Below are 25,854 nucleotides of genomic sequence, written 5' to 3'. Positions count from 1 at the left end.
TGCAGCTGACACACAACTCCTGCTGGCTTGCCATCAGCCTCAGCCAATGCTTCAGTTGCTAATCTCACATCACTGTGGTGAGCAGGATCCAGCAAGCACAACAATGACATGTCGCAGATGTGCAGGCCAGAGGTCCGAAATTTACACAGGATAAGAGTAAAGACTCATGAAAGTGTAACAGGATAGTAAGAGCATCTCTGCCTGGAATCATTCAGCCACAGATGCGCATGAAAAAGCTTACTATCAAATAAAAGGCCCATGAATCAATGTTGCTTTACCACATCTAGCAATCTGTTGCTTAAGTAGAGATCAGGATCAGGGTGAATGTCCTGATCCTACAGAAGTCATAACAGAGGTTTTCAGAGGGTAAATTTGAAAACCATTACTAAAAGTTGAGTCATATGCCTTGCAAATGGTCCTCAGGATGCAACATTCAGTGACTGCTACTGATGCAAGCACAGTGTTAGTGTCACATTCACCTGCGATGTCCGAGATATTTTATTTTATTAGATCTGATTCTTACTTACTAAGTAGTTACTAGTTTCCAGTACACCAGCTAATCAATAATGAACAGAAACATTTGAAAGCCACAGTGATACTGAGATAAAATATCTCTGTACAGAGTAGAGTTCAGAGTGTTCGATATTGCAATGCTTGTGTTATCTGCATTACAAGGATCGTTCAATAAGTAATGCCCCACATTTTTTTAAAAGCCATTAATATACATAGACAAACGTACTTGTTGGTGCTTCACATCTGATGTTTGTTCTGTGCGTTGGTGAAGTTTTGAACCGTTCTGGCAGATGGCAGAGCCATAGTACAGCATCAAAATGGTGTCTACATATGACTCACGTTAAAATAAGCGTGCTGTTATTGAATTCTTGTGTGCAGAAAAAGAAATTGTGGTGAACATCCATAAACATTTGTGTTCAGTGTATGGTGATGCTGCAGTTGATAGGAGTATAGTTGGGCGATGGTTAAAGAAAGTTACAGCTTCAGAAAATGCAGAAACAGAGCTCCATGACGGCCACACTTGGGATGTCCTGTCACAGCCACTGCTCCAAACATGCTGAATCATGTGGGTGGCATTATTTTTACCGACTGGCGCATCACAACTCAACAATTGGCTCTACAGTTGTTGGTCAGCATTAGAAGTGCAATCTGCAATGATCCAGATTCTCAGATATTCAAAGAGGTGCTCACAATGGGTTCCACGAATGCTCACAGTGGATCACAAGATTCAAAGAAAGGCCGGGCAAGAGACTCAAGTAAAATGTCTCACCTGAACAGGAGTATACATAATTAGGGACAGGAAAAAATGGATGTTATTTTATGGCCAAAATCGATGTTATTTTTTGCACTTTCAGTGTCATTTGTCAGTGTTATTTTCTTGGAAGCTTTTTCTATTATTAGTTATCTATTCTTGTCATATTTAACCATATTTCAGTGCTATGTTGAAAATGGAACTATTCCTAAGATAGGGTGGGCCAAACATAAGACTAGTGTAGAGAAAAATTATTTTAACAAAACTTTTTGACACAAATAATTAATTAAAAACAAACACCAAAGGTAAAAATGAAAATAACAGTATGATGCATATATTTTATTGATGACATGTTTCTCGCTTCTTCATATTGTTCTTGATCCATGGAGACCACAGAAGACTGGCGGCTCAAGAATGATCTGAAGATCCTCTAGGAACGTGAAACGTGTCATCAATAAAGTATCTGCAACAGAGACTATTATTTAAATTTTTAACATTTGTATACTGTTGCTGCGCTTGGCCAGAATGATGTGGAGTGATACATGTATTTAAAATACTGGGAAAAAATTATTTATCAATGATCTATCCAGCAGATTAAAAAATATACAGAACTTCCCTTTTTTTCAGTCCACAATCAATTTTTGACACTATACAATTTTTCTCATCGACTTAAATATTTATGTTCCCTTTGTTCAGTCTGCAATCAGTTTTTGACACTCAACAATTTTTCTCATCGACTTAAATATTTGTGTTAAATGGTTGAAATTTCTTATGGAATAGCAATAATGAAACTTAGAAGAAAATATTTTAATGTAAAGAAAAATCTCTGCCTTTGCAATGCTGTTCTCAATAAATAAAATGTCTTGGCTGCATCCCCAAGAGATTTTTCTGTATGAATACCACCAAGAAAGCTTGAAGGTTATTTTTTAAGTAGTCCTAAGTAACAAGATACTTATAAACATTTACAAAAGGTATTTAACTTGGGATAAAAATAAGACAAAATTTAATTTTCTTAATTTTTTTAATGTTTACTCAGATGTTGCTTGGAAACAAAGTTTATAATATGTTTCAGTGCATGTTTTGAGTTTTAAATTCCATTTTCCATCAGTAACACAGTCTTTTTATACAAAAACACTTTCTTTTAACGTAGCATCTTTTTTTTTCCCCCTCACACACACATACACAACTGATACTCATTCATGTACTTCATTTTCAGCTGTTTTTACCAAGCTCTGGATGAAGGGGATGAATACATACAAAACTTCTGATATGCTTATCTTACTATTAACAATGAAGTGTAAACGTGAAATATCCCTAGACAAAACGGTGGCACAGTGGTTAGCATCTCGGCTTCATTTTTACACCCCATGTCTGAAATCCAATTATTACTTTCATTTTTGTTTTTCATTTATATACTCAAGTCTGTAGAAGACTACTACATGAATGTATATTGATATAACATTGTCCTTATTTGTCTACTAATTGTATGTCAGATGAATGAACTACAAAAGAGAAAAAATGAGAAAATTATTTGAAATTGTTTTTGGTGAAATTCTTGTAATGTGACTTGACTTATAATCAATTGCAAGTACCAGTTAACAGGAAAGTGATCTGTTATGTATGGTTTGCTGGAAAATTATCATCAATGTCTGAAATCTTCACCAATGATAACAATGTTTCTTTCCAGAGTGAGATTCATATGAAGAAATATCACTGTCGCAAATCTGCCTTTGGGCAATGCTTGTGTTGTTTGAATACCTGTATTTCAAATTTTTTTACGATTAGGGTCACCCAAGGGAATGCACCAATGTTCCTGAATAACACACATACGAATAAAATATTAGACTTAATATAAGAATTAATATGAGAATGAAATATCAGAATATGATAATTTAAAATGACTGTAACATCTCAACATACACCCCCCCCCCCCCCACACACACACACACACTCTTCATAATCAGGGTGTATACATGGACAAGGAAAAAAAAATCCCGGATTTCCCAGTTAAAAAGACATTTTCTCCCGGGTGAAAACATACTTTTTCCCTGTTAACTGATAGTATATTTTCTCTCGGAACTCTATAACTTATCATACCTTTGAATGGTTATGGTTTTATACATGGGCATAGAATTTCCCAGCACTTTAGAAAACAAAACTCAGGGAAAGAGACACGTTTCGGAAAGATCTTTGATTTACAGCAAAACGTACACTGCACATTTTCGTATTACGAAAGTATAAATTCAAATTCCACCAAACACCGCATTTTCCTCTCCGAAGCATTGAAATCGAGATTGCGATGCGCTTTCGTAAGCCAGTCATAGCTCACACCACGTGATCTCGCCAGCCGATGACAACGGATATTCAGAGCTTAGGACACGTGATGTAGTCAGCCAATAAAACATCAAAGTACCAGGAAATGTTAATGGTTTAAATTAATATACAAAGAGTTGCTACAAGAAAAGCAAAGCTTTCACATATAATATTGGTTTCTAAGAATAATACGCTGCAAGAGAAGCTAAGCTTTCACATATAATGTTGGTCTTTTAAGCGCGTATTACACTTTAAGATATATCACACAAATGCGACAGTAAAATTTCAATAACGACATAAATGTCTGATCTTCTGGGCTCGAAATTCATGTAAATGGCTAGTCATCAAAAGAGTTGATTTTTAAATCAGCGTCAAATGCTCTCTGATTTACGAAATTCATCGTACATTCTCGCTCGGAGTTCAATTTGCGTAAAAGGAAATTTAGTTTCAAAGTAATGCTTTTCAAACCATCATCCGCAATATTTTCCTGCGACCTGTTGGAAATAGGTTTGTTTGAGCAGTTGCCAGAGAGCACCAGGTAACAGGCGCCACCGCACTTGCGCAGCTACGATGACGTAGGAGGCCCGTATGTTCGTACGTGTTAAACATTAAGAGATCTTGCATTATGTCATATAAGAAACAAGACATCAGAGGATACTCCAAGAGCATCGCAATTTCCTGACCCATACTGCAATGTGCACATTTAAAGTGCATGTTTAAAGAGCACATTCGTATGTCAAGATTCCCAGTGCAGTAGGCCTCGAACTGATATTAAGCTTTTCAGTGAGGTTTTTGGGATGTAAATTTTCTTGGAGTACCAGTACTGTATTATGTTTGGTTCTTTATTATGGCAAATATATACGTGCTAGAAGATGAAACTGTGCATTTGAAATGCAGCGAACAGTTGAAACTAGCCAATAGTGTGGAATTAAACATTCCGTTTCAAATATATTGACTGCCTCAGCGGAAAAGATTAATAAAAGAAAATTTCTTTCAAATTGACAAAAATTACTTCACTGTTCTGCAAAGGAATTAATGCTTGACTGTCAGAAATATGGAAATAAAATAAAATCTGAAACTAATAACGTACTTTAGCCTTCTGTAATTATGTGAATGTATTTTAATTCACTTGATACCTCCAGGCCACAGAAAACAGTTTTGTTTTCATTTGATGTGAGAGCCGTAAACGAAGAGGAAACAGCGAAACCACTAAATGTAAACACGGGTCACATGGAGACTACCCACTTCCCCACTATAAGTCAGACTGCTCTGCACATCACCAGCCCCAGATCTACGATATTTCCAAACCAGGCAATACTAGATAGTGCCCCCCCCCCCCCCCCCCATTTCTCGAGCATTTGAGATAGGACATCAAAATTTTTTAAAAAAATCGAATTTTCAAAAATATGTTCATTTTGTAGCACACATCTTTCTGAAAAGTCTGATGCATAAAACATGTGGTCGAGGAAATGTAAGGCATGTTATTTGGTTTTAAGTGTGCCAAAATGCAATGCCACGCCTCTTCACACAGCATTCTTCTATCGCACATCACTGTATGTCGCTTCTTGGAATTGAAACGTGTATATTTTGTAATGGATGCCATCAAACTATATTCAGGACAGAGGAAATTAAAATGTCCTGTGGTGCCTCTCCTGCTCCCAGTTGGCCGGTTTGACATCCTCCCCCTCTTTCTTTAAAAAAAGAACTTTTCAGAAAATTTGCACTCTTTATTCCCTATTAGCTAACAACTTGCTGCTTTGTGTGACAAAATTAAATATAGGATGCCTAAAACCAGTAAAGACAAGCAAGAAAGCACACATTTCTTCAATCCTTAGCTCCTAGAATTCTTTTTTCTCGATTCTTGCTACAGCTTTACATAGCGTGCTTTCCTTTCTGCGAAAGAATCTATACTTCATCAAAATTCGTTAAACGTTTTGCTGCATGAAAAATCGAAATGTTGTTGTCTAATACTAAAAAAGCTCTTAATACAAATAGGACCAAAGATTGGTGTGGTTTATCGATCTGATTACGTCTATTTTGTCACTGTCTGCTGTATAAAACAAAATAGGCATTTCTAATACTGCATCTATAGTAACAAACACCACATAAATGAGACTGTTTTGGCACAAATGGTCATTTTTATAACACGACAGAATATAATTCACGAAGTACCAATACCAAATGCCTATTAGGCCTACTACAAGCAAAAAGCTTGACGTTAGGAAATAGTTTCACACTTCATTCATACGCTCCAGTTTCTCAAGCATGAGACTGAATAGTAGTAGTACGAAATTTTTTTACAAATCTGGAATAGTCATATTCTTCCATAATTTGTGTGATGTTACTGTTTCTTCTCCTTCCTAGTTCTAACAAACAGCCTTGTCATCACTAATTCTCTAACTATTCCTGCCAAAGTCAAAGCTTATTCGCCAGTTAACTTCATTAACTCTGCCAGAACCATCGGTTTAGTTATCCCGCGATTATTCTCCAGTTAGGCATTGTTACATATTCGTTCAACGCATTTTCTGCGCTACTTCAGAATAGAACTTAAAGCGGCTGCTAGTCGGGGACCGTACAATTGGCCCTTACTAGTCAGTGACCTGGACATAAATTTTCTGTCAAAATTTCATTTTCTTGGATACCCCGTAATCTTTCTTACCTGTTAGTCATTTATTTCCACTCTGGTAGTCTGAATCTATGGATTTCGCTAGTAATTACAACAACACTGATCATTCGCAAACCCAATCAACCACATAATGAGACACCACTTGATAATCATGCGTTCGGCCTTACTCTGCTCAGCTCATATTGCCCCTTTTGTCTGCAGGAAAGTTTGTTTCTAGATTCCACTGACAGGGACATCATGTACACTATGCACGCATTCACAAATCGACTTATGATTAATTAAGAAATCAACTTAGAATGTGTTCAAAAATCGACAGGGATGCATTTCAAATTCATATGAATAATCGATAGACCAATGTGCGGTGGATGCTACGCGCTTTGCAAAACATTTTTCACGGTAGCATCTAGCTGCTTGCTGCGGCTGCTTTCACAGACAACAGCCACAATTATTCTGAAGCCAGAAGCGGGAGGAGGTACTACTCAACTGCACATGTGCATGATCCCGTTCATAACTGCTGAAACGAATCTAATGTAAACAGCTGTGAGGTCACGCACATTGGAGGCAATTTGTTGTTACGAAGCACTGCATAGTCTTCCTAAATCCTTGACACATTTTGCTGTTGGCAGACGCTTGTATGAGCACTGTTTTTTTTTTTTTTTTCTTTTTTTTTTTTGTATATGGCACATTTCCTTTGCAATTTATCTTTTATTTTCGTTTTTCCTCTCATTCATGTTTTATTACTGCATTATTATTCTGCAGTAGCGGAATACAGTAACAGAGTATCGGTTTTTAGCAGTCAAAATTACAAAAATTTAACTGAAAATAAAAACAATGAAAAATTCCCAGAATTCTGAAAAATTCCCGGGTTATTCCCGGTTTTCTCCCGGATGAAAAAATTCTCGGGTTTTTCCCGGATCTCCCGGCTGTCCCGGGTCGTATACACCCTGATAATATGACTGTGACACTTATTGTGAAATCCTGTCATAATTTTGCAATTACTGTAACACCCTTGTATCCTCTAATTTGCCAAGAAACATTTATGTAGTAACTGCCTATGGCCATTAGTAGATACATGAAAACAATAAAAATAAAATAAAACAATCAGGTTTCAAACACAGAGTGCAAAATTAAGAAGCCATGACACTTACCACCGAACCACCATTTTGTCTGAGGGTGTATCACACCGCAAAAGGCACTTAAAGCACCTCGAAAACACTGAACATCATTCTTTCAGAAACGGTAGAGTATCTATGGACAAGCCAAGACATGTGTTCGCTACTTAACTGACTCTTTATCTTTTGTGGGGCAGTTATAGATACTGGGTAAACCATTTCACTCTATTTCTTGTTGCTTGGTCTCCTTCTAATAGCGTTAAGGGTAGCAATCTCCATTGTAAACTTACTATTAGCACCTAATGAGTTAGTTGTTTTGGTGCAGCTACCACTCACTCAACAAAGCTTTAATCCACTCTGATAAGAGTGCCAGAAAATATTATAAATGTCTGTCTAGTAGGGTAACCAATACATGGAATCCACATTCCCAAAATTAGAGAGGCACATAATCCACAGAATATGTGGGGAGTTTTTAAAGGTCAGGCATCTGCCATGCAAGCCATTCACTGTTAGGAAGGCTACAACAGCTAGGGTGCATTATGATGACATGATGATCATTCCCCTCCCTCGACATGTGAAACCGGATGTAACACTGGATTTGGAGAGCTACTTCTGATGCTGTGAGAAGAAAAGTGCTCTTCCACAACAGCTCACACCACTTTTGTAAATTTTTAAAAACTGTGGGGGTCTCTTTCAAAAGGCGACCATGAAAATTAGATTAAAGAAAATTTATTGCTAACTCTGTTTCTTGTGTGTTGGCCTTTCCAGTTCTCTATCTTGATTTTAGGAGTTTGCCTTGGGTAGGGGTGTATTTCAAATTTCTCCTTTCACTCAGCTCTTATCATAGGTCTTTACTAATTATGGAATCCACAGGATACTTTAAACAGAATAGCGATTTAGACCTGTGATATACTAAAGTTACATATGAGACTTTACATTTATCCTCTAAAACCATCATGCAAATATCAACAGGATTTCTCTCTTAGAACTACAAATCTCTTATAGACAACAAAGCATGAATGTTTACAAAATCTTTCTAGATTCTTTTCCTTCTCAATTAGTGCAGATTAGATAGTAAACTCAATTAGTGCAGATCAGATAGTAAAACTCAATGAATTCCCGGGAATGAAAACATAGCTTTTTACGGTCTATATAGGAATGTCTACAAGACTATTACTGTTCAACAGTGCTAATCTCTGTGCAAACTTTGAGTATATTGCCTGGCTTCTACTGTTTGAAGCTAAAAATCCCATTAGTTTTGGGTTATTTCTGTTTATAATTTAGCATTCTCTTTATAACCAGATTCTTATGGGCTTATTTCTCTATTAGTCCCTTTAAGAGTCTGGTCGATTAAAGACCTATGAGTGTATTGATCTACTACAGATTTTATACTCCTCATAAGCTACTGGCTCTCTCTCCTGATGGTAAGTAGGCTGAAAAATATTTTACCTCCAGGTCCTCAATGACCTTTTCCTTGTCTTGGAGCTGACTACGGAGAACTGCAACTTCGGCTGTGGCATCTACACTCTGCTTTGGATCCATTATCTTAATGACATCTTTTGCTTTTTCTACATATTTTCGATACCTTTCATTCTGCTGCTGAAGTTCCTGATCTTTGCGGCGCAATGTATCCTGTAATGTTGCATCCCTTCGTTCTGGAACAACAAAAATAATGATAAACAAATACATTAAATGTAATCAAGCAAGAAAATAATGCATTTGTTTTCTATCTTTGGCTTAAGTGATATGCAAACTAAATGTCTGGATGGTCAAGTTTCATTTGCGATACACAAAATTACGGTAATGGTTACAACACTCTTAAGTAAATCATTCATATTTTATAAAAACGTGGTGAATTCAAGCATACAGCTACGAACACAGTATTCTCCTCACACAAACCTGAAAAAGGGCCTGACACTAATCACCTGCAGAAAAGAGGTGTGAAGACATTGGACATTGTTGCATCACTAACTGTGATTAGCTTCATTTGATACTGTATCTCTGGTTAACTACAAGGGCAATTCAGAAATTAATTTGTGCTTTGCTGTTATGTCGTGAGAGATTGTGCTAGTGTCCCTGTCTTGGTGTCGGAGAGTCTACTGAATCATTATGCATTGGGTTGTGATTGTTTGCTGTGTATGTTGTCTCTGATTGCACAAACAATTTTTACAATCAGGGCAATCACAGCTGCTGAAGGTCATCATGAACGAAAACACAGCTGATGACTTGTAAAACTTGGTTTTAATTGACCACACTACCGGTTTCAACATACAGCCACATCTTCAGGTAAAACAAAAAGAAACAGCACTACAGTGCATTTGTGACAACATTCTGTAGCATCACTCACCACCACTATAGCTAGTTCTCAGAGACAATCACAAATTACAATGAGGTAAAATAGCAATGACACATATCAAGACACTAAACCAGTTATACAGTTGTCATTATTCAGCCACTCTCTGCACTACAGCACACTTTTAACATGTCACAAATACACAGTCGTGGACAAAATGAGTGAGACCCCTCGCCTTTTCGTTATGCTGATTCACACAGCTTTAAAGTCCGCTACACAGCATAACAGGCAAGGCGACGAAGTGCTACCAACATACTGTGCATAGGCGTGAAATTGAAAAACTATCTGAACTTTGTCAGAATGTTTTCAATCATGTGTAAGACTATATTAATGCTGATCAGTGTGTTAAACACAACACATAAATGTAAGATATAAATGAAAGAAGAAATGCTTATTAGTATGAACTGATGAATTTCAGCTTATCGAGGTAACATAACTGTTTTAGTAAGACAAAGTACCCCAGATCATTACAAATTAGCAAAATATTATGCACATTCGCTCGCAAAACGGTCTGTGTCATCGTTCAGACCAATCATACTGGATTACCGTTGCTGACCTACCATAAAAGTGTGCAAATTTAGCAATGCGTGAAGATTCGTAACGAAATTCAGTTAAAAATCATTCAGTACTACACTTAAGTCAATTCAATTATTGACAGAAGCGGAAAAAGTAGGCAGTAACAAGTATGAAATTCTACAAGAGTTTCATATTGACATCCACAGAGTGCCGGTACAGAATAAAGGAAGCAATAAAACATATTGAGGGTGCAACAATTTCTTAAAATTGCTTTACTGCTAGTCTATCTGCCTCCATCGAGATTAGAACTGAAAACAAACCAGACCTCCCTTGCAATAGCAAACGCCTTTCACTAAGCTAGCAGACAACCCAGGCAAACAGCCCTCTATTATTACCCCAGACATTAATAAGCCGGCAATTTCGCAATGAAAATGGCAAAATGATCTGCAGTTTCTGTTGCACAGAGCTTTATGGGCTCAAAAACATGAATTTTCTACCTTTATGTCACCACTTATGTGACAATCATTTGGGATGTTTATCGAAATAACAAAATACTGTTATTAGTGAGTAAATTTAGTAGGATAATTCTGCACCATTGCAGGAAATAAACGGCGACATATCTGCCAAATGTATACAATGTTTTGAATTCTGCATTAGACTCGCCACAGCCAGAAAACGTTCATTAGCCGAAGCATTTCTTAAGCTAGCTAGCAATGGGAATGCTCGCACTTCTAAAACACGGTGACATTAATAGTGGCATCTGAATTACCCCATGTATAGGCAAATGGATTTTATTTGTATTCCTGTAGACGTGATTTGGATCGAAAATCTAGCTACGATTAATACGCTGATGTATCGACTGCTACTAGAACATTTTGAATAAAGAGTAGGGGGAATTTTTTAAGCGGCCCTCATCTTCGGTAACTGTCGTAGCTATTTTTGTTGTTAGGAGTTTGTCATCTAAATCGGTAAAAATGGAACCCTACTAATCTCACTTTCTTGACCGTCTACCTGTCTACCCAACTCTTAAAACCCATTTATCTTGAGTATGGGTAGACATAATAAGCGGAAATGTATCACACTCCCTGTGGTATACATTCCCTTGGTGGTGTAAAATGTGAGCTTCTATGTCAACGCAATCTAAAGATATGGCCATTTATGTAAAGAAAATTTACGTGAAATGTCAAAAAATGGCTCACAACTATGTGGCCAAGCTGCTTAGGTCATCAGTCCCCTAGACCTAGAACTACTTATACTTACCAAACCTAACACACATCCATGCCCGGGGAAGGATTGAAACTGACAGCGCAAGCAGCCGCACGGTCCGCAATATGACGCTGTTGAACTCATGGCTAACCTGCGCTGGCAAGCTGTTAATATCATCTGGTGTTGATAAAAAGGTATTCACCTCTGGCGAATGATTTTCTGTGCAGTTCATTTAAGATAGAATAACTAAAATATATTTGATGTTACGGAAGAGGAAGGTCACCAAATTCATTTCCCCTTGTGTATTTTTATGATGTTAGATTCGCAATCTGAGCATACATACTAACCATAACCACACTTTAGCAAGTCATAGTAACAGATATGCGAATACAACACGATGGCTTATACCTGAGGTGTTTTGTTTGCCACGAAGTGGTGGCACACGATGCTGTGACATCTTCGAAGCGCGAGCTTCGCCAGTGCTAGCTATCTCAGCACATCAGCTGAGCAGACGTTTTCTTCCTGCTGCTAGTCTAATGGACAATGGCAACACCGCAGAATACGTTTGACAAATATGTGACTATTGATTTATGTTCTTGAGTGCTTCATAATTATGTTAGTAAATACACTCGATACCTCTGCTGACACTGCTTAGTATTGTGTATAGCCTTCTACAGCTTTCACAATGGCTCGAAGTCTGTTGGGCATTGAGCCCACAAATCTAGCCACATAACTAGGAGATTCAAGTAACTCATTCCAAGTGTCATGAATCACATCAGAAATCTGTCAATGAGTCGACAGTGACTGTCCCTTTTCCCATATTACTTTGACCGTTTCTGCCCAAATATTCTCAATGGGATTCATGTCAGCTCCTTTAGGTGGCCATTCCATTACAGTAATATTACTATGGTCGTCGAACCACCTCTTAACCACATGCGCCATGTGAATAGGCGAGCGATCTTGTTGGAACATGATCTGATCATCGCCAAATCTTGCTGTCACAGAAGGCAACAGCACGTCCTCCAGAATTGATATGTAATTGTATGCATCGAGGCTTCCTTCCACTTCCCACAGGTGTCCACACCCTTCAGCCGATACCCATACCCTTACCATTACCGAGTCCCTGCCACTCCTTTGGCAACTGTAAATATATTTTGTATTATACCTAGCACCTTTTGGCTGGTAAACAAGTACTTTTCCAGTTGATGCTGCAGAGAAAACTTTTTCGTCCGTGAAAATCACTCGCCTCCAAAACTGGAGAGGTTTGTCGACATTTTCAGCAGCAAAAGCAAGGCGGGCTTCTCTGTGGGAAACAGTCAATGTCTCTTTCACAGCAACATTTCTTGCTCTCAGTCCACCTTCCCTTAGACAATGAGTGACGGTCTCACTGCTAACATTGAAACCCAATGTCTGCTGAATTTGTCGTGCATTGGCAAATGGGTGGTTCTAACTGAAATGGCGTACCTGCCGATCCTGAGCTGCTGCTGTTTTGCGGCGACGGCCCGTCTAATCCACCTGGCTACCGTCGACTTGTGAAGACCCATAGTTCTTGCTATATAGCCATTTGAAAATCCCTCTGCATGGAGTGCTATTATAGCACCCTCGTCTGCCTCAGCCAGATGGGCCATTTAGTGCTGACTGAATGATTCGTCGCGGTTAATATCTGCTGCAAAAACAGCGCTAGTAGGAAACAGACTGACTCCTCCACGACTGCAGCCACAATGCAATAGTCAAGTATGTGTAACATGGAAATTGATGGCATAAAAATATGTAGATAATTTAGAGAGTGAGGGAGAGGGGGGGGGGGGGTGGGGGGTGGAGGGGGGGGGAGGAACAACCAGGTTTCGAACTTGCAGCACAAAGCTCTGAAGTTGCGACAGTAGCCGCTGAGCCACCGCTTCAATTGAATCCTTACACACTAAAAGGTATCTCAACTATAGCAACAGCGCATTGAAAACTTTGACCATAGTTTTCTCAGAAGTGGGCGAGTGTATGCAGTTAAGCCAAGACACGTGTTCGCTTATTTTGTCCCCTCATTCACTGAACGAAGTTTCAGCAAGATCAGGGTATGACACTTGGTGGGTCCCCTCATAAGGGGCGTGCATTGCGATTCAGTAGACAGAATGTGTCCACTTTCCTCAACTAGTCATTAACATGTTTGGAACTTTTCGTTCCTGTAGCGGCGGTTTGCATAATAAGGGCTGGTTTTCCTGATAACGATCTACTAATGGACTTTGCTCCTAATTTATGTTACTGTGTAGTAGACCTACTGCAATGACTTGAACTGGAAATGTTTGTTTATTTGGATAGTCCACTTCTAATTTGCCATATTTTGCTATAATATTTTCCTTTGTTTCAAAACGGCAAGTTTAGATGACCACTGCAACTTGGTAACATCAGTAACAATTCAATACTTTGAAACAGTTACGTGTGATGTATGAGGAGTGTACTCTGTTGAATGAGGAATACATTAAACACCAAAGATGCATACAGTAACAATAATTAACTTTCGGTTACATGACAAAATACAAGTCGAAATACTGTCAATTCATCTCAGTACCCAGTAAAACTTAAACTGGAATGATCACAAGCATACTTTTGTGGGGAAGACAAATGAAAGACTGCGGTTTATTGGCTGCACACTAAGAACATGCAACAGGTATACTGAAAACACTGCCTACACTACGTTTGTCCGTCCATTGCTATAATATTCCAGCACAGTATGGGATCCTTGACAGGCGTGATTGAGGCTGCACACCAAAACTGTTCAAGGAATGGTAGCATGATTTGTACTGTCACGAAATAGGGGAGAGAGAGTCCCAGGTTTCATAAGCAAGTTGGGGTGACATTCATGAAAACAAAAGCGTTTTTCGTTGCCGCGAGATCTTTTCACGAAATTTCAATCACCAACATATGTTCTGAATGCCAAAACATTATTTCCTTTTTTTTTTTTTTTTTTTTTTTGCAAAGAAATGCTGTAGATGTAGTGATGTAGACGTAACAACGAAATTATGTTGTAATTGCAACATGTGAGTTACATTTGATATGAACATTGAAGTTGTTTGCTGTTTATTTATTTTATGTTCATTATTTTCAGCCATAGACAAACACCTAGGTGCGTTAAATTAATACTGAAATAAAGTGTCATGCATGGATCAAGAACAATAAATTCTTAACTACTTGTTATGGTACTGCAGTATCTGCAAGCGTCTTCACAAGTGGATATCGCATACAAAGTTCCTAGGGTGTTTATAAGTGGATATTGAAGATGACTTCAAACAAAATTTGAATGTAGCTTTGTAAAAGTTCCATGATCAAATGATCTGAGTTGCTGGCGAATACAATTTATCCTCACTAGATGGTATATATTATCATTATATATGAGGTGAAAAGGGTTTCACGAACCACGCGGCTGCTTCAGTCGCAGGCTGGAATCGTACCTCAGGCATGGATGTGGGTGATGTCCTTAGGTTAGGTAGGTTTAAGTAGTTCTAGATCTAGGGGACTGATGACCAACGCAGTTTGGTTGCATAGTTCTTAGAGCCATTTTTTGACCTTTCACGTAAATTTTCCTTACATAAACGGACATATCTTTAGATCGTGTTGACATAGAAGCTCACTATTTTACACCATCAAGGGACTGTATACCACAGGAAGTGTGATACATTTCCACTTATTATGTCTACCCGTACTCGAGATAAATGGGTTTTAAGAGTTGAGTAGACAGATAGACGGTCAGGAAAGTGAGACTAGTAGGGTTCCATTTTTACCAATTTAGATGATGCAGTCCAAACAACGAAAATAGCTACAACAGTTACCGAAGGTGAGGGCCGTGTAAATAATTCCCCCTACTCTTTATTCGAAATGTTCTAGTTGCAGTCGATACATCAGCATATTAATCGTAGCTACACTTTCGATCCAAATCTTGTTTACAGGAATACAAATAAAATCCATTTGCCTATACATGGGGTAATTCAGATCCCACTATTAATGTCACCGTGTTTTAGAAGTGCAAGCATTCCCATTGCTAGCTAGCTTAAGAAACACTTTGGCTAATGAACGTTTTCTGGCTGTGGCGAGTGGAAAGGAGAATTCGAAACATTGTAGAACACATTTGGCAGCTATGTCGCCGTTTATTTCCTGGGGTGGTGCAGAATTATCCTACTAAATTTACTCACTAATAACAGTATTTTGTTATTTCGATAAACATCCCAAATGATTGTCACATAAGCGGTGACATAAAGGTAGAAAATTCACGTTTTTGAGTCCAGAAAGCTCTATGCAACAGAAACTGCAGATCATTTTGCCATTTTCATTGCAAAATTGCCGGCTTATTAATGTCTGTGGTAATAATAGAGGGCTGTTTGCCTGGGTTGTCTGCTAGCTTAGTGAAAGGTGTTTGTTACTGCAAGGGAGGTCTGGTTTGTTTTCGGTTCTAATCTCGATGGAGGCAGATAGACTATCAGTGAAGCAATTTTAAGAAATTCTTACACCCTCAATATGTTTTATTGCTACCTTTATTCTGTACCGGCACCCTGTGGATGTCAATATGAAACTCTTGTAGAATTTCATACTTGTTACTGCCTACTTTTCCGCTTCTGTCAATAATTGAATTGACTTAAGTGTGGTACTGAATGATTTTTAACTGAATTTCATTATGAATTATTTAATCTGCAGTGAAATTGGGATTGTGAGGCCGAAAGTGCAGGAGGTCAGGTCCATATGTAGGAGGATAAGAGTGGAGAAACTTCAGGATAAGGAAATCAGGCACAAGTACATAACAGCGATCTCAGAAAGGTACCAGTTAGTTGAATGTAGTCAATTACAGTCATTGGAAAAGGAATGGACAAGGTACAGGGACACAGTACTAGAAGTGGCTAAAGAATGTCTTGGAACAATAGTATGTAAAAGTAGGATGAAGCAAACAGCTTGGTGGAATGATACAGTCAAGGCAGCCTGTAAAAGGAAAAAGAAGGCGTATCAAAAATGGCTACATACCAGAACCCAGGTAGACAGAGAAAGTTATGTTGAAGAAAGAAACAAAGCCAAACAGATAATTGCAGCATCCAAGAAGAAATCGTGGGAAGACTTTGGAAACAGGTTGGAGACTATGGGTCAAGCTGCTGGAAAACCATTCTGGAGTGTAATTAGCAGTCTTCGAAAGGGAGGTAAGAAGGAAATGACAAGTATTTTGGACAGGTCAGGAAAACTGCTGGTGAATCCTGTGGATGCCTTGGGCAGATGGAGGGAATATTTTGAAGAGTTGCTCAATGTAGGTGAAAATGCGATCAGTAATGTTTCAGATGTTGAGGTAGAATGGGATAGGAATGATGATGGAAATAGGATCACATTTGAGGAAGTGGAAAAAATGGTCAATAGATTGCAGTGCAATACAGCGGCTGGGGTGGATGAAATTAAGTCAGAACTCATCAAATACAGTGGAATGTCAGGTCTTAAATGGCTACACAGGATAATTGAAATGGCCTGGGAGTCGGGACAGGTTCCATCAGACTGGACAAAAGCAGTAATCACACCAATCTTTAAACATGGAAACAGAAAAGATTGTAACAACTACAGAGGTATCTCTTTAATCAGCGTTGTGGGTAAAATCTTCTCAGGTATTGTTGAAAGGAAAGTGCGAGTATTAGTTGAGGACCAATTGGATGAAAATCAGTGTGGGTTTAGGCCTCTTAGAGGTTGTCAGGACCAGATCTTTAGCTTACGGCAAATAATGGAGAAGTGCTATGAGTGGAACAGGAAATTGTATCTATGCTTTATAGATCTAGAAAAGGCATATGACCAGGTTCCTAGGAGGAAGTTATTGTCTGTTCTACAAGATTATGGAATAGGAGGCAAACTTTTGCAAGCAATTAAAGGTCTTTACATGGATAGTCAGGCAGCAGTTAGAGTTGATGGTAAATTTGAGTTCATGGTTCAGAGTAGTTTCAGGGGTAAGACAAGGCTGCAACCTGTCTCCACTGTTGTTCATATTATTTATGGATCATATGTTGAAAACAATAGACTGGCTGGGTGAGATTAAGATATGTGAACACAAAATAAGCAGTCTTGCATATGCGGATGACTTAGTTGTGATGGCAGATTTGATTGAAAGTTTGCAAAGTAATATTTCAGAGCTAGATCAGAAATGTAAGGACTGTGGTATGAAGATTAGCATCTCCAAAACGAAAGTAATGTCAGTGGGAAAGAAATATAAACGGATTGAGTGCCAAATAGGCGGAACAAAGTTAGAACAGGTGGGCGGTTTCAAGTACTTAGGATGCATATTCTCACAGGATGGCAACATAGCGAAAGAACTGGAAGCGAGGTGTAGCAAAGCTAATGCAGTGAGCGCTCAGCTAAGATCTACTCTCTTCTGCAAGAAGGAAGTCAGTACCAAGACTAAATTATCTGTGCTCCGTTCAATCTTTCGACCAACTTTGTTGTAGGGGAGCGAAAGCTGGGTGGATTCAGGTTACCTTAACAACAAGGCTGAGGTTACGGATATGAAAGTAGCTAGGATGATTGCAGGTACTTGTAGATGGGAACAATGGCAGGAGGGTGTCCACAATGAGGAAATCAAAGAAAAACTGGGAATGAACTCTATAGATGTAGCAGTCAGGGCGAACAGGCTTAGATGGTGGGGTCATGTTACACGCATGGGAGAAGCAAGGTTACCCAAGAGACTCATGGATTCAGCAGTAGAGGGTAGGAGGAGTCGGGGCAGACCGAGGAGAAGGTACCTGGATTCGGTTAAGAATGATTTTGAAGTAATAGGTTTAACATCAGAAGAGGCACCAATGTTAGCACTGAATAGGGGATCATGGAGGAACTGTATAAGGGGGGCTATGCTCCAGACTGAACGCTGAAAGGCATAATCAGTCTTAAATGATGATGATGATGATGATGATGATGATCTTCACGCATTGCTAAATTTGCACACTTTCATGGTAGGTCAGCAATGGTAATCCAGTATGATTGGTCTGAACGATGACACAGACCGTTTTGTGAGTGAGTGTGCATAATATTTTGCTAATTTGTAATGATGTGGGGTACTTTGTCTTACTAAAACAGTTATGTTACCTCGATAAGCTGAAATTCATTTTTATTAGTACAGTTCATACTAATAAGCATTTCTTCTTTCATTTATATCTTACATTTACGTGTTGTGTTTAACACACAGATCTGCATTAATATAGTCTTACACATGATTGAAAACAGTCTGACAAAGTTCAGATAGTTTTTCAATTTCACGCTTATGCACAGTATGTTGGTAGCACTTCGTCGCCTTGCCTGTTATGCTGTGTAGCAGACTTTAAAGCTGTGTGGATCAGCATAACGAAAAGGAGAAGGGTCTCGCTCATTTTGTCCATGACTGTACTGTAGTGCTGTACCTTTTATGTAACAGATTATGACTACATTCGTTTGTAAAGCTTTCTGACTCCTCACAACTGATGATTAAATGTGATAAAAACCACAAGTGTGACTAATTACAACCATTTTTTAAAAAATCATCCTTTTTCCTTTATGTCAGTAATATTTCCTCCATTTTATCTCATTATAATTACCATTTATATGTTCATGACCTCCAACTGCAGTTTGTAGTCAGCCTTAAGAACATTTATTTTGTTCTATCAAGCACGAACAATAGCCTACACTTAGTATAAAGATGAAACCAAAACTTTAGTTTCACAATCAATCTGGTTATGTCAATAGTGATCTTAAGCTAACAACTGAATGTTTCTGTGGAGGACAGGTTTACATGTTTCTTAAGTGTATCCTACAAATTTATTTTAGAATAAAAATAAAAATTCTGAGGATTGAAGGTGTTTGCTAAAACCACATGATGAAAGAGTCTTCCCTACACATATTTGTTCAAAGATCACTGCCTCATGTTTTTTCTAAAATGTGTATTAGTGGACGACATCTGCTGGAACCAAAAGTACAAGGTATCAGGAGGTATTAATGGTTACATGTTCACTCAGCGAACTAAAACACATTTACTCCAGAAACTGAGAGTTGAGTAAAGTATACCTTTAGTTTACAAACACTTCTAAAACTGATTTTTACTATCTGAATATCTGCGAATGTGCGAGGAGAGTTAGATTCAATGGGAGCAGGGAATGAAAGAATAAGCCTTATGAAACTAAGAAAATAACTTCACTGTGAAATAAAAAGTAACCAAGAACTACAACAAAGGCAATCTGTTTGATACTGCATATCTTTGCATATCTGCGAAACCAAAATCTGTTGGATCCCTTTGACATGCTGTCCACAATGTGGAAGAGACAATACCCATCAAGCTCATCCCATTCTTCGATGGCTGTCTGCCTGAGGTGTTCCTACAATGATACACCAGAAGTTTCAACTTGTCCCAAGCACATTTGATTGAGTTCATGTCGACATATATTGCAGGCTATTCCATTCAGTTGATTTCTGCCTCCTAGAGAATGTGGTATGCTTGACATTATTGTCTTGAAAAGTGTATGCATCATCAATGTACACTCCTCAAATTACGCAAAGCACAATGAAAGGCGTCTGAAATCTGTACATGAAACTGGCCAAAAACATAACTGACCTAATTGCTGAATCCTTGGGATTGCAAACCAAATATGTGCATTAGTACTTGGCCATCTTCACACTCTTCTACAGTGATCATCATGCATCAGACAAATCCTGCACTCATCAGTGAAGAGAACCTGACACCATTGACCCAGGTTCTACTCCAGGTGTTTTCCCTTGCCCACCTTACTTATATAGTGTGGTGGTGCTGGGGTTTGCAATGATCAAATTGATCATGTGGAGACAGTTGTATACTGTCTGAGTTCACGCAGTTTTCCTGGGTGCCTTCAAAAGGCAGTACACAGTCCTGTTGTGTACTCCTCAGAGTACCTATGAGCCATAATTTGGAGGTAACAGTCAGTAACAGCCATCGTCACACTTTCATTCAGTAACTGTGAGACAGATATTTAATGTTTAGAGTCTTATGATCACTGTTGTGTCTTATGATCACTGCCTTCACTGTGATGTACTCCGATTTGGCAGGCAACTTCCCTGTCAGACAGCACTTGTTGTCTTAAAGAGGCAATGTTCTCAATCTCTACACTTAATACAAGCCTTCAATTCATATTGGTCAAATGAACAATGTACATAAGTCACATTTTCTCATTCATGATTGGAGGAATGACACACATTACTGAGCTGTACTGAGATTACAGGTTTACTTTTACCTACATTAAGCTCTACCGAGGAATTTCCTGTGGTTAAAACAGTAGTGAGGTCAAAACCAAAGCCTATGCTACGCACGATGGGGGCACAAAACCTTTATGAACAGTTTACATGTTACCATGTTACATAAAAATTCACCAAACTCTTATAAAACAAGCCCAAGTTGGCATTTACTAATAAACACAACGTAGTTTTGCAGCACAATATGAAAGGGGTTTTAGCTGTGTTATCCTCTAAAATTATCCTCTACAGTATCCACGAGTGAAAATGTAACAGTGCAGCGAGAGAGACTCCTCAATCACAAACCAGCTGGCCAAAGTTTTTCAGTAGCTTACTTGATACGGAAAACATTTACGTTTACTATCTACATGAGTACTGAGTATTTATTTTATTTACAGCTACTACATTAAAACACAAGGCTTTATTTTCTATCCAATTACTTCAATTTCTGAAATGTATCTAATTTCTGTAGTAAATGCAAAATTCTACAAGCCTATGGTTAAAACTGTGGAATCATATGCTAACAGTAAAAAGTAATTATGCCCGTTGTGTGAAAAAAATTAGCAAATTGATGAAACTTGAGCATCTCCCAGTGTATCAAGGGTCCAAATAAATTTATTTCAGGAACAGCTACATATAACACAGCAGGCAATTTCCTACAAATATAGAACCTGAACTGAATTTTATTTGAAGCAGTAAGATGTACTACTCCCATTTCTATAGCCCTTGGTCTAATCAGATACAAACATACGTAAAGTGATCATGTCTTCCTGTTCCCTTGGGAAAAACTATGCTGAAGCCTAATTATAGAGTAAAAGGAAAGAATGAGATAACTTTTATTAATGCCGAATATCACAGTCCCCCCCAGAAATAGCGATTTTCAGCTTAACAATATCAGCATCTGATTTCAGCCAAGTTCACATTGCAATTAGGCAAATTATCATCATCTTCAGATTCCCACTATGGTAGCAGGTCCTTTATGTCTTATTATTGGTGGTCTGTCACTTCCTTTTTACTGCTGCCGTATGTGCTGCCATTGAGCATACTGTCCACAATTTTAACTCTCTTCCTCCGTGCTTTTAAATCTCCTCCTCCAGCACTTCCCCTCCCCTTCCATGTATCCTTCTCAGAAGGTTTCTGTAACTTCTCTCTACCTTTTTTTAATATATTCTATATTCAATTCTTTTTTAGTTCTTCCATCTGGGTGCCCTTTATCCACCCAATGCCTGGTCGGAACTAGTATCTTACTTTACCCATTTTATGAAGAATCAAGTACATCTCCACATAGGCTATGGTGTCACAACCCCACAATGCATTTTAAAGTTACTGCCAGCGCCACCATCCCCTCAGGAGAACACTTCTGTCTGTGACTAGTGTTATCACATGGGACACTGTTTTTCAAAGTGTCTGCACACTGCACATTTGAGATGGACCTGTATTTACTTGGGTGGATGTTGAAAACTACCTAAAAACCACATCCACAAGGCAAATTCAATCCAGGGCTGGCATGCCTCCTCATGTCCTGGAAGCAGGTGCTTTCATCATGCTTGGCTCTCCTCCATCTTTGAAATCATTTCCTATGTAACCCTTTGCTTTTTTGCCCTTTTCACCTTTACGTATCCCACACTGCATTGCTCAGCTTTCAGATTCCTTCTTTCAGCATATGCTATTATATACTGATCTTATCAAGAGGTTCTAGTGCTAATAACCACAAGTGATATCATTTTTGATATATTTCCTTTTCTCGGTATATCTTCTAAAGATCACAATTTTCAGTTTTTCCATGAAATATGCAAACTGTGATCACCATTATATCAGCACCTGGTTATGTGTGCACCTTCTTCGCTCCATTTCTGTACCTTTCTTCCAAATAGTGACTAATAAATAACATAATATACAAAAAAATGTGCAAGACAAAATAATTTTTGGAAGATTACGTCATTCATATAGCACCACACAAGTGTTTTCCAAATTACTTCAGTAACTCTGATGTAATAACACATTAAAGGAATATGAGACCCTAACATTTAATTCCTGAATCTACTTCACAGAAAATGCTTACTGTACTCATTAATTGAAGATTCAAGGTCTTCAAGCTGTGATGCCAATCGTTCCTTCTCAGACTGAATGACTCTCAGTTGTTCTTGGAGTGTGGTGACACAGTGCCGTAAACCAGTTCCACCACTGTCATCACGCTCATGTGCCTCCTCAAGCTGACTTTCTAGCTCCATAATACGCTGGTTTGCAAGTCTGAAATCACAAATAAAAAGATTATTAGGCACATAAATGGTAAAAGTAAGTTTAAAACACACAGTACAACCATGATATTACAATGGAGACACTCTAGCTTAGGCTCCATTAAACTAACACATTTGAAAAAAGTATCAGTGATGGGCCACGTCAAGGGAAGTGCCAAATTCAAAAATTATATTCTGAATAACTGAATAATTGCAACATTTGTCATTGTAGAATCTGTTACTGCAGCTGCTGATTATGATCACTTCCTGAAATATGTTATCTCGAGTATATTCATACTGATACTTTTGATATTTACTTTTTTATTAATTTTCCCTGGTGAGGTTATATATTGTCACACAGATGTTTACTGTTTAAATGTCACAGGTGTAATATCTTGGCTCCTGTAGTAAATACAAATGACTAGCCAAAAAAGCTACACTGAATTCCGGGTCAGCTTTGCTGGCTACTGTCCTCTCATTACCCAACTTCACTTGTTCTTTAGTGGTATAAGTATCAAAATTCACTTTAATACCTCTGAATCTACTCCCAACCACCAGTTTGTTTTTACTGAAAGCTTCATTTGCTTTACATGTGCAAATAATCTTAACAGCATTCCCAGGGTTTGAATTTTTATTTTCTTCTTTTCAATAGCCACACAGAAACTAATAATATTACGATTCTGTCACAGCTTTGTTTACTGATGGAAGTTCCTATGATTTCTCTTTCAATACTCTGTTGTTTGCTGCTGTGGTCTTCATTTCAATGACTAGCTTGATGCAGCTCTCTATGGTGTCGATCCTGTGCTGGTCTCTTCATCTCTGCACAATTACTGCAACCTACATCTATCTGAACCTGCTTTCTTCATTCAAGCCTTGGTTTACCTCTACAGTTTTTAATACCCACACTTCTTTCCATTACCAATTTGAAAATTCCTTGATACCTCCAGATGTGTCTTATCAACCAATCCCTTCTTTTACTCAAGTTGTGACACAAATTTCACTTTTCCTCTGTTCGGTTCAGTATTTCCTAACAAGTTAGATGATTTATCTATTTAATCTTTCAGCATTCTCCTGTTGCATCACTTTCAAAAGCTTCTATTCTCTTCTTGCCTGAGCTGTGTATCATCCACATTTCACTTCCATACAGGGCTACCGGGCAGACAAATACTTTCCTAATCTTTATATTTATTACACTACACTCGTTTGTCCTCTTGTTAGAATATTGCTGCGCGGTGTGGGATCCTTACCAGGTGGGATTGACGGAGGACATCGAAAGGGTGCAAAAAAGGGCAGCTCGTTTTGTATTATCATGTAATAGGGGGGAGAGTGTGGCAGATATGATACGCGAGTTGGGATGGAAGTCATTAAAGCAAAGACTTTTTTCGTCGCGGCGAGATCTATTTACGAAATTTCAGTCACCAACTTTCTCTTCCAAATGCAAAAATATTTTGTTGAGCCCAACCTACATAGGTAGGAATGATCATCAAAATAAAATAAGAGAAATCAGAGCTCGAACAGAAAGGTTTAGGTGTTCGTTTTTCCCGCGCGCTGTTCGGGAGTGGAATGGTAGAGAGATAGTATGATTGTGGTTCGATGAACCCTCTGCCAAGCACTTAAATGTGAATTGCAGAGTAGTCATCTAGATGTAGCTGTAGATGTAGATGTAATGTTAATAAATTCTCTTTTTAAAAAATGCTTGTCTTGCTACTGTCAGTCTACATTTTATATCCTCACCATCAATTATATTGCTGCTCAAACAGAAAACTCATCTACTACTTTTAGCATTTCATTTTCTAACCTGCCAGATTTAATCCGACTACATTATATTGCCCTCTTTTCACTTTTCTAAAGACACTATACATTTCATTCAACTGATCTTCTAAGCCTTTGATATCTTCAACAGAATTACAATGGCACTGGCAAACCTCAACGTTTTTATTTCTTCTGCCTGAAATTTAATTCCCTTTCTAAATTTCCCTTTGGTTTCCTTAACAGTTAGCACAATATAGAGATTGAGTAGTGCTGGAGATAGGCTACAGCCCTGTCTCACTTCCATTTCAACTACTGCTTGCTTTCAACTCTTATAACTACAATCTTGTCTTTGCACAAGTAGTAGATAACCTTTCACTCTCTGTATTTTATTCCTGCTACCTGCTATTTCAGTAACCTGTGTACACTGTTCTTCCAAGCTTCCACACAAGTATCTACAATTCAGGATTCACTAAACATCAGAAAACTCATCGGAAGCCAATACCAAAGGTGTACAATGTGTCCCAACCTTTTAGGGTCAAAATTGTACAGATGGTGCAGAATCATAAACCTGGGACAGTCAGAAATGAAAAATTAATTTTTTCTTAGCATAAAAAAACTGACATGGATAATTCAATCATGGGAGCAGCAAATAAGGTCCTATCATATAACCTTAAGCAATTCAAAGTCACAACCTGACAGAGAAATGTTGCTAGTGATCTGATAGCAGCATAGCCCGCATCTCGTGGTCGTGCGGTAGCGTTCTCGCTTCCCACGCCCGGGTTCCCGGGTTCGATTCCCGGTGGGGTCAGGGATTTTCTCTGCCTCGTGATGGCTGGGTGTTGTGTGCTGTCCTTAGGTTAGTTAGGTTTAAGTAGTTCTAAGTTCTAGGGGACTTATGACCACAGCAGTTGAGTCCCATAGTGCTCAGAGCCATTTTTTTTTTTTATAGCAGCATAGTGTACAGATATTATTCCAACCATAGCTGTTTTGGCAGTTGAAAATATCATTGGTATTGAAAGAAGCCTTGTCTGTGGAAAATTTAAATCACTGAAGTTTGGCACTGCAGTACTGTACTTGGTAATCCATTCACAGAGCTGACGTCTGAGCTTGAAATCATTTGGTGTTATTGCTTCTACACACTGTTTGTTATACAGGTATTACTGCTGCTCCACCAATACTCTGCATGTTATATTCTTCAAAGTGTGCAATTACTGGCAAGCTGACAGGTGCTTATTGATATATCTCTCCCT

General features: G+C 38.4%; 1 protein-coding gene across 1 annotated transcript in view; it reads right to left on the bottom strand.

The window, feature by feature from the left end:
- LOC126183644 (protein Hook homolog 3-like) overlaps positions 1-25,854 on the bottom strand; it is a 177,463-nt gene that overhangs the window by 10,491 nt on the left and 141,118 nt on the right. Inside the window, exons 12-13 of the mRNA XM_049925784.1 lie at positions 22,678-22,865; positions 8,765-8,970 (exon numbers count right to left, since the gene is read on the bottom strand). Coding sequence (XP_049781741.1) covers positions 8,765-8,970; positions 22,678-22,865 — 394 coding nt within the window. The remainder of the gene's footprint in view (positions 1-8,764; positions 8,971-22,677; positions 22,866-25,854) is intronic.

Source organism: Schistocerca cancellata, chromosome 4, assembly GCF_023864275.1.
Source record: "Schistocerca cancellata isolate TAMUIC-IGC-003103 chromosome 4, iqSchCanc2.1, whole genome shotgun sequence".
Classification (NCBI taxonomy): Eukaryota; Metazoa; Arthropoda; class Insecta; order Orthoptera; family Acrididae; genus Schistocerca; species Schistocerca cancellata.
This window is presented reverse-complemented; position numbering and strand designations above follow the sequence as displayed.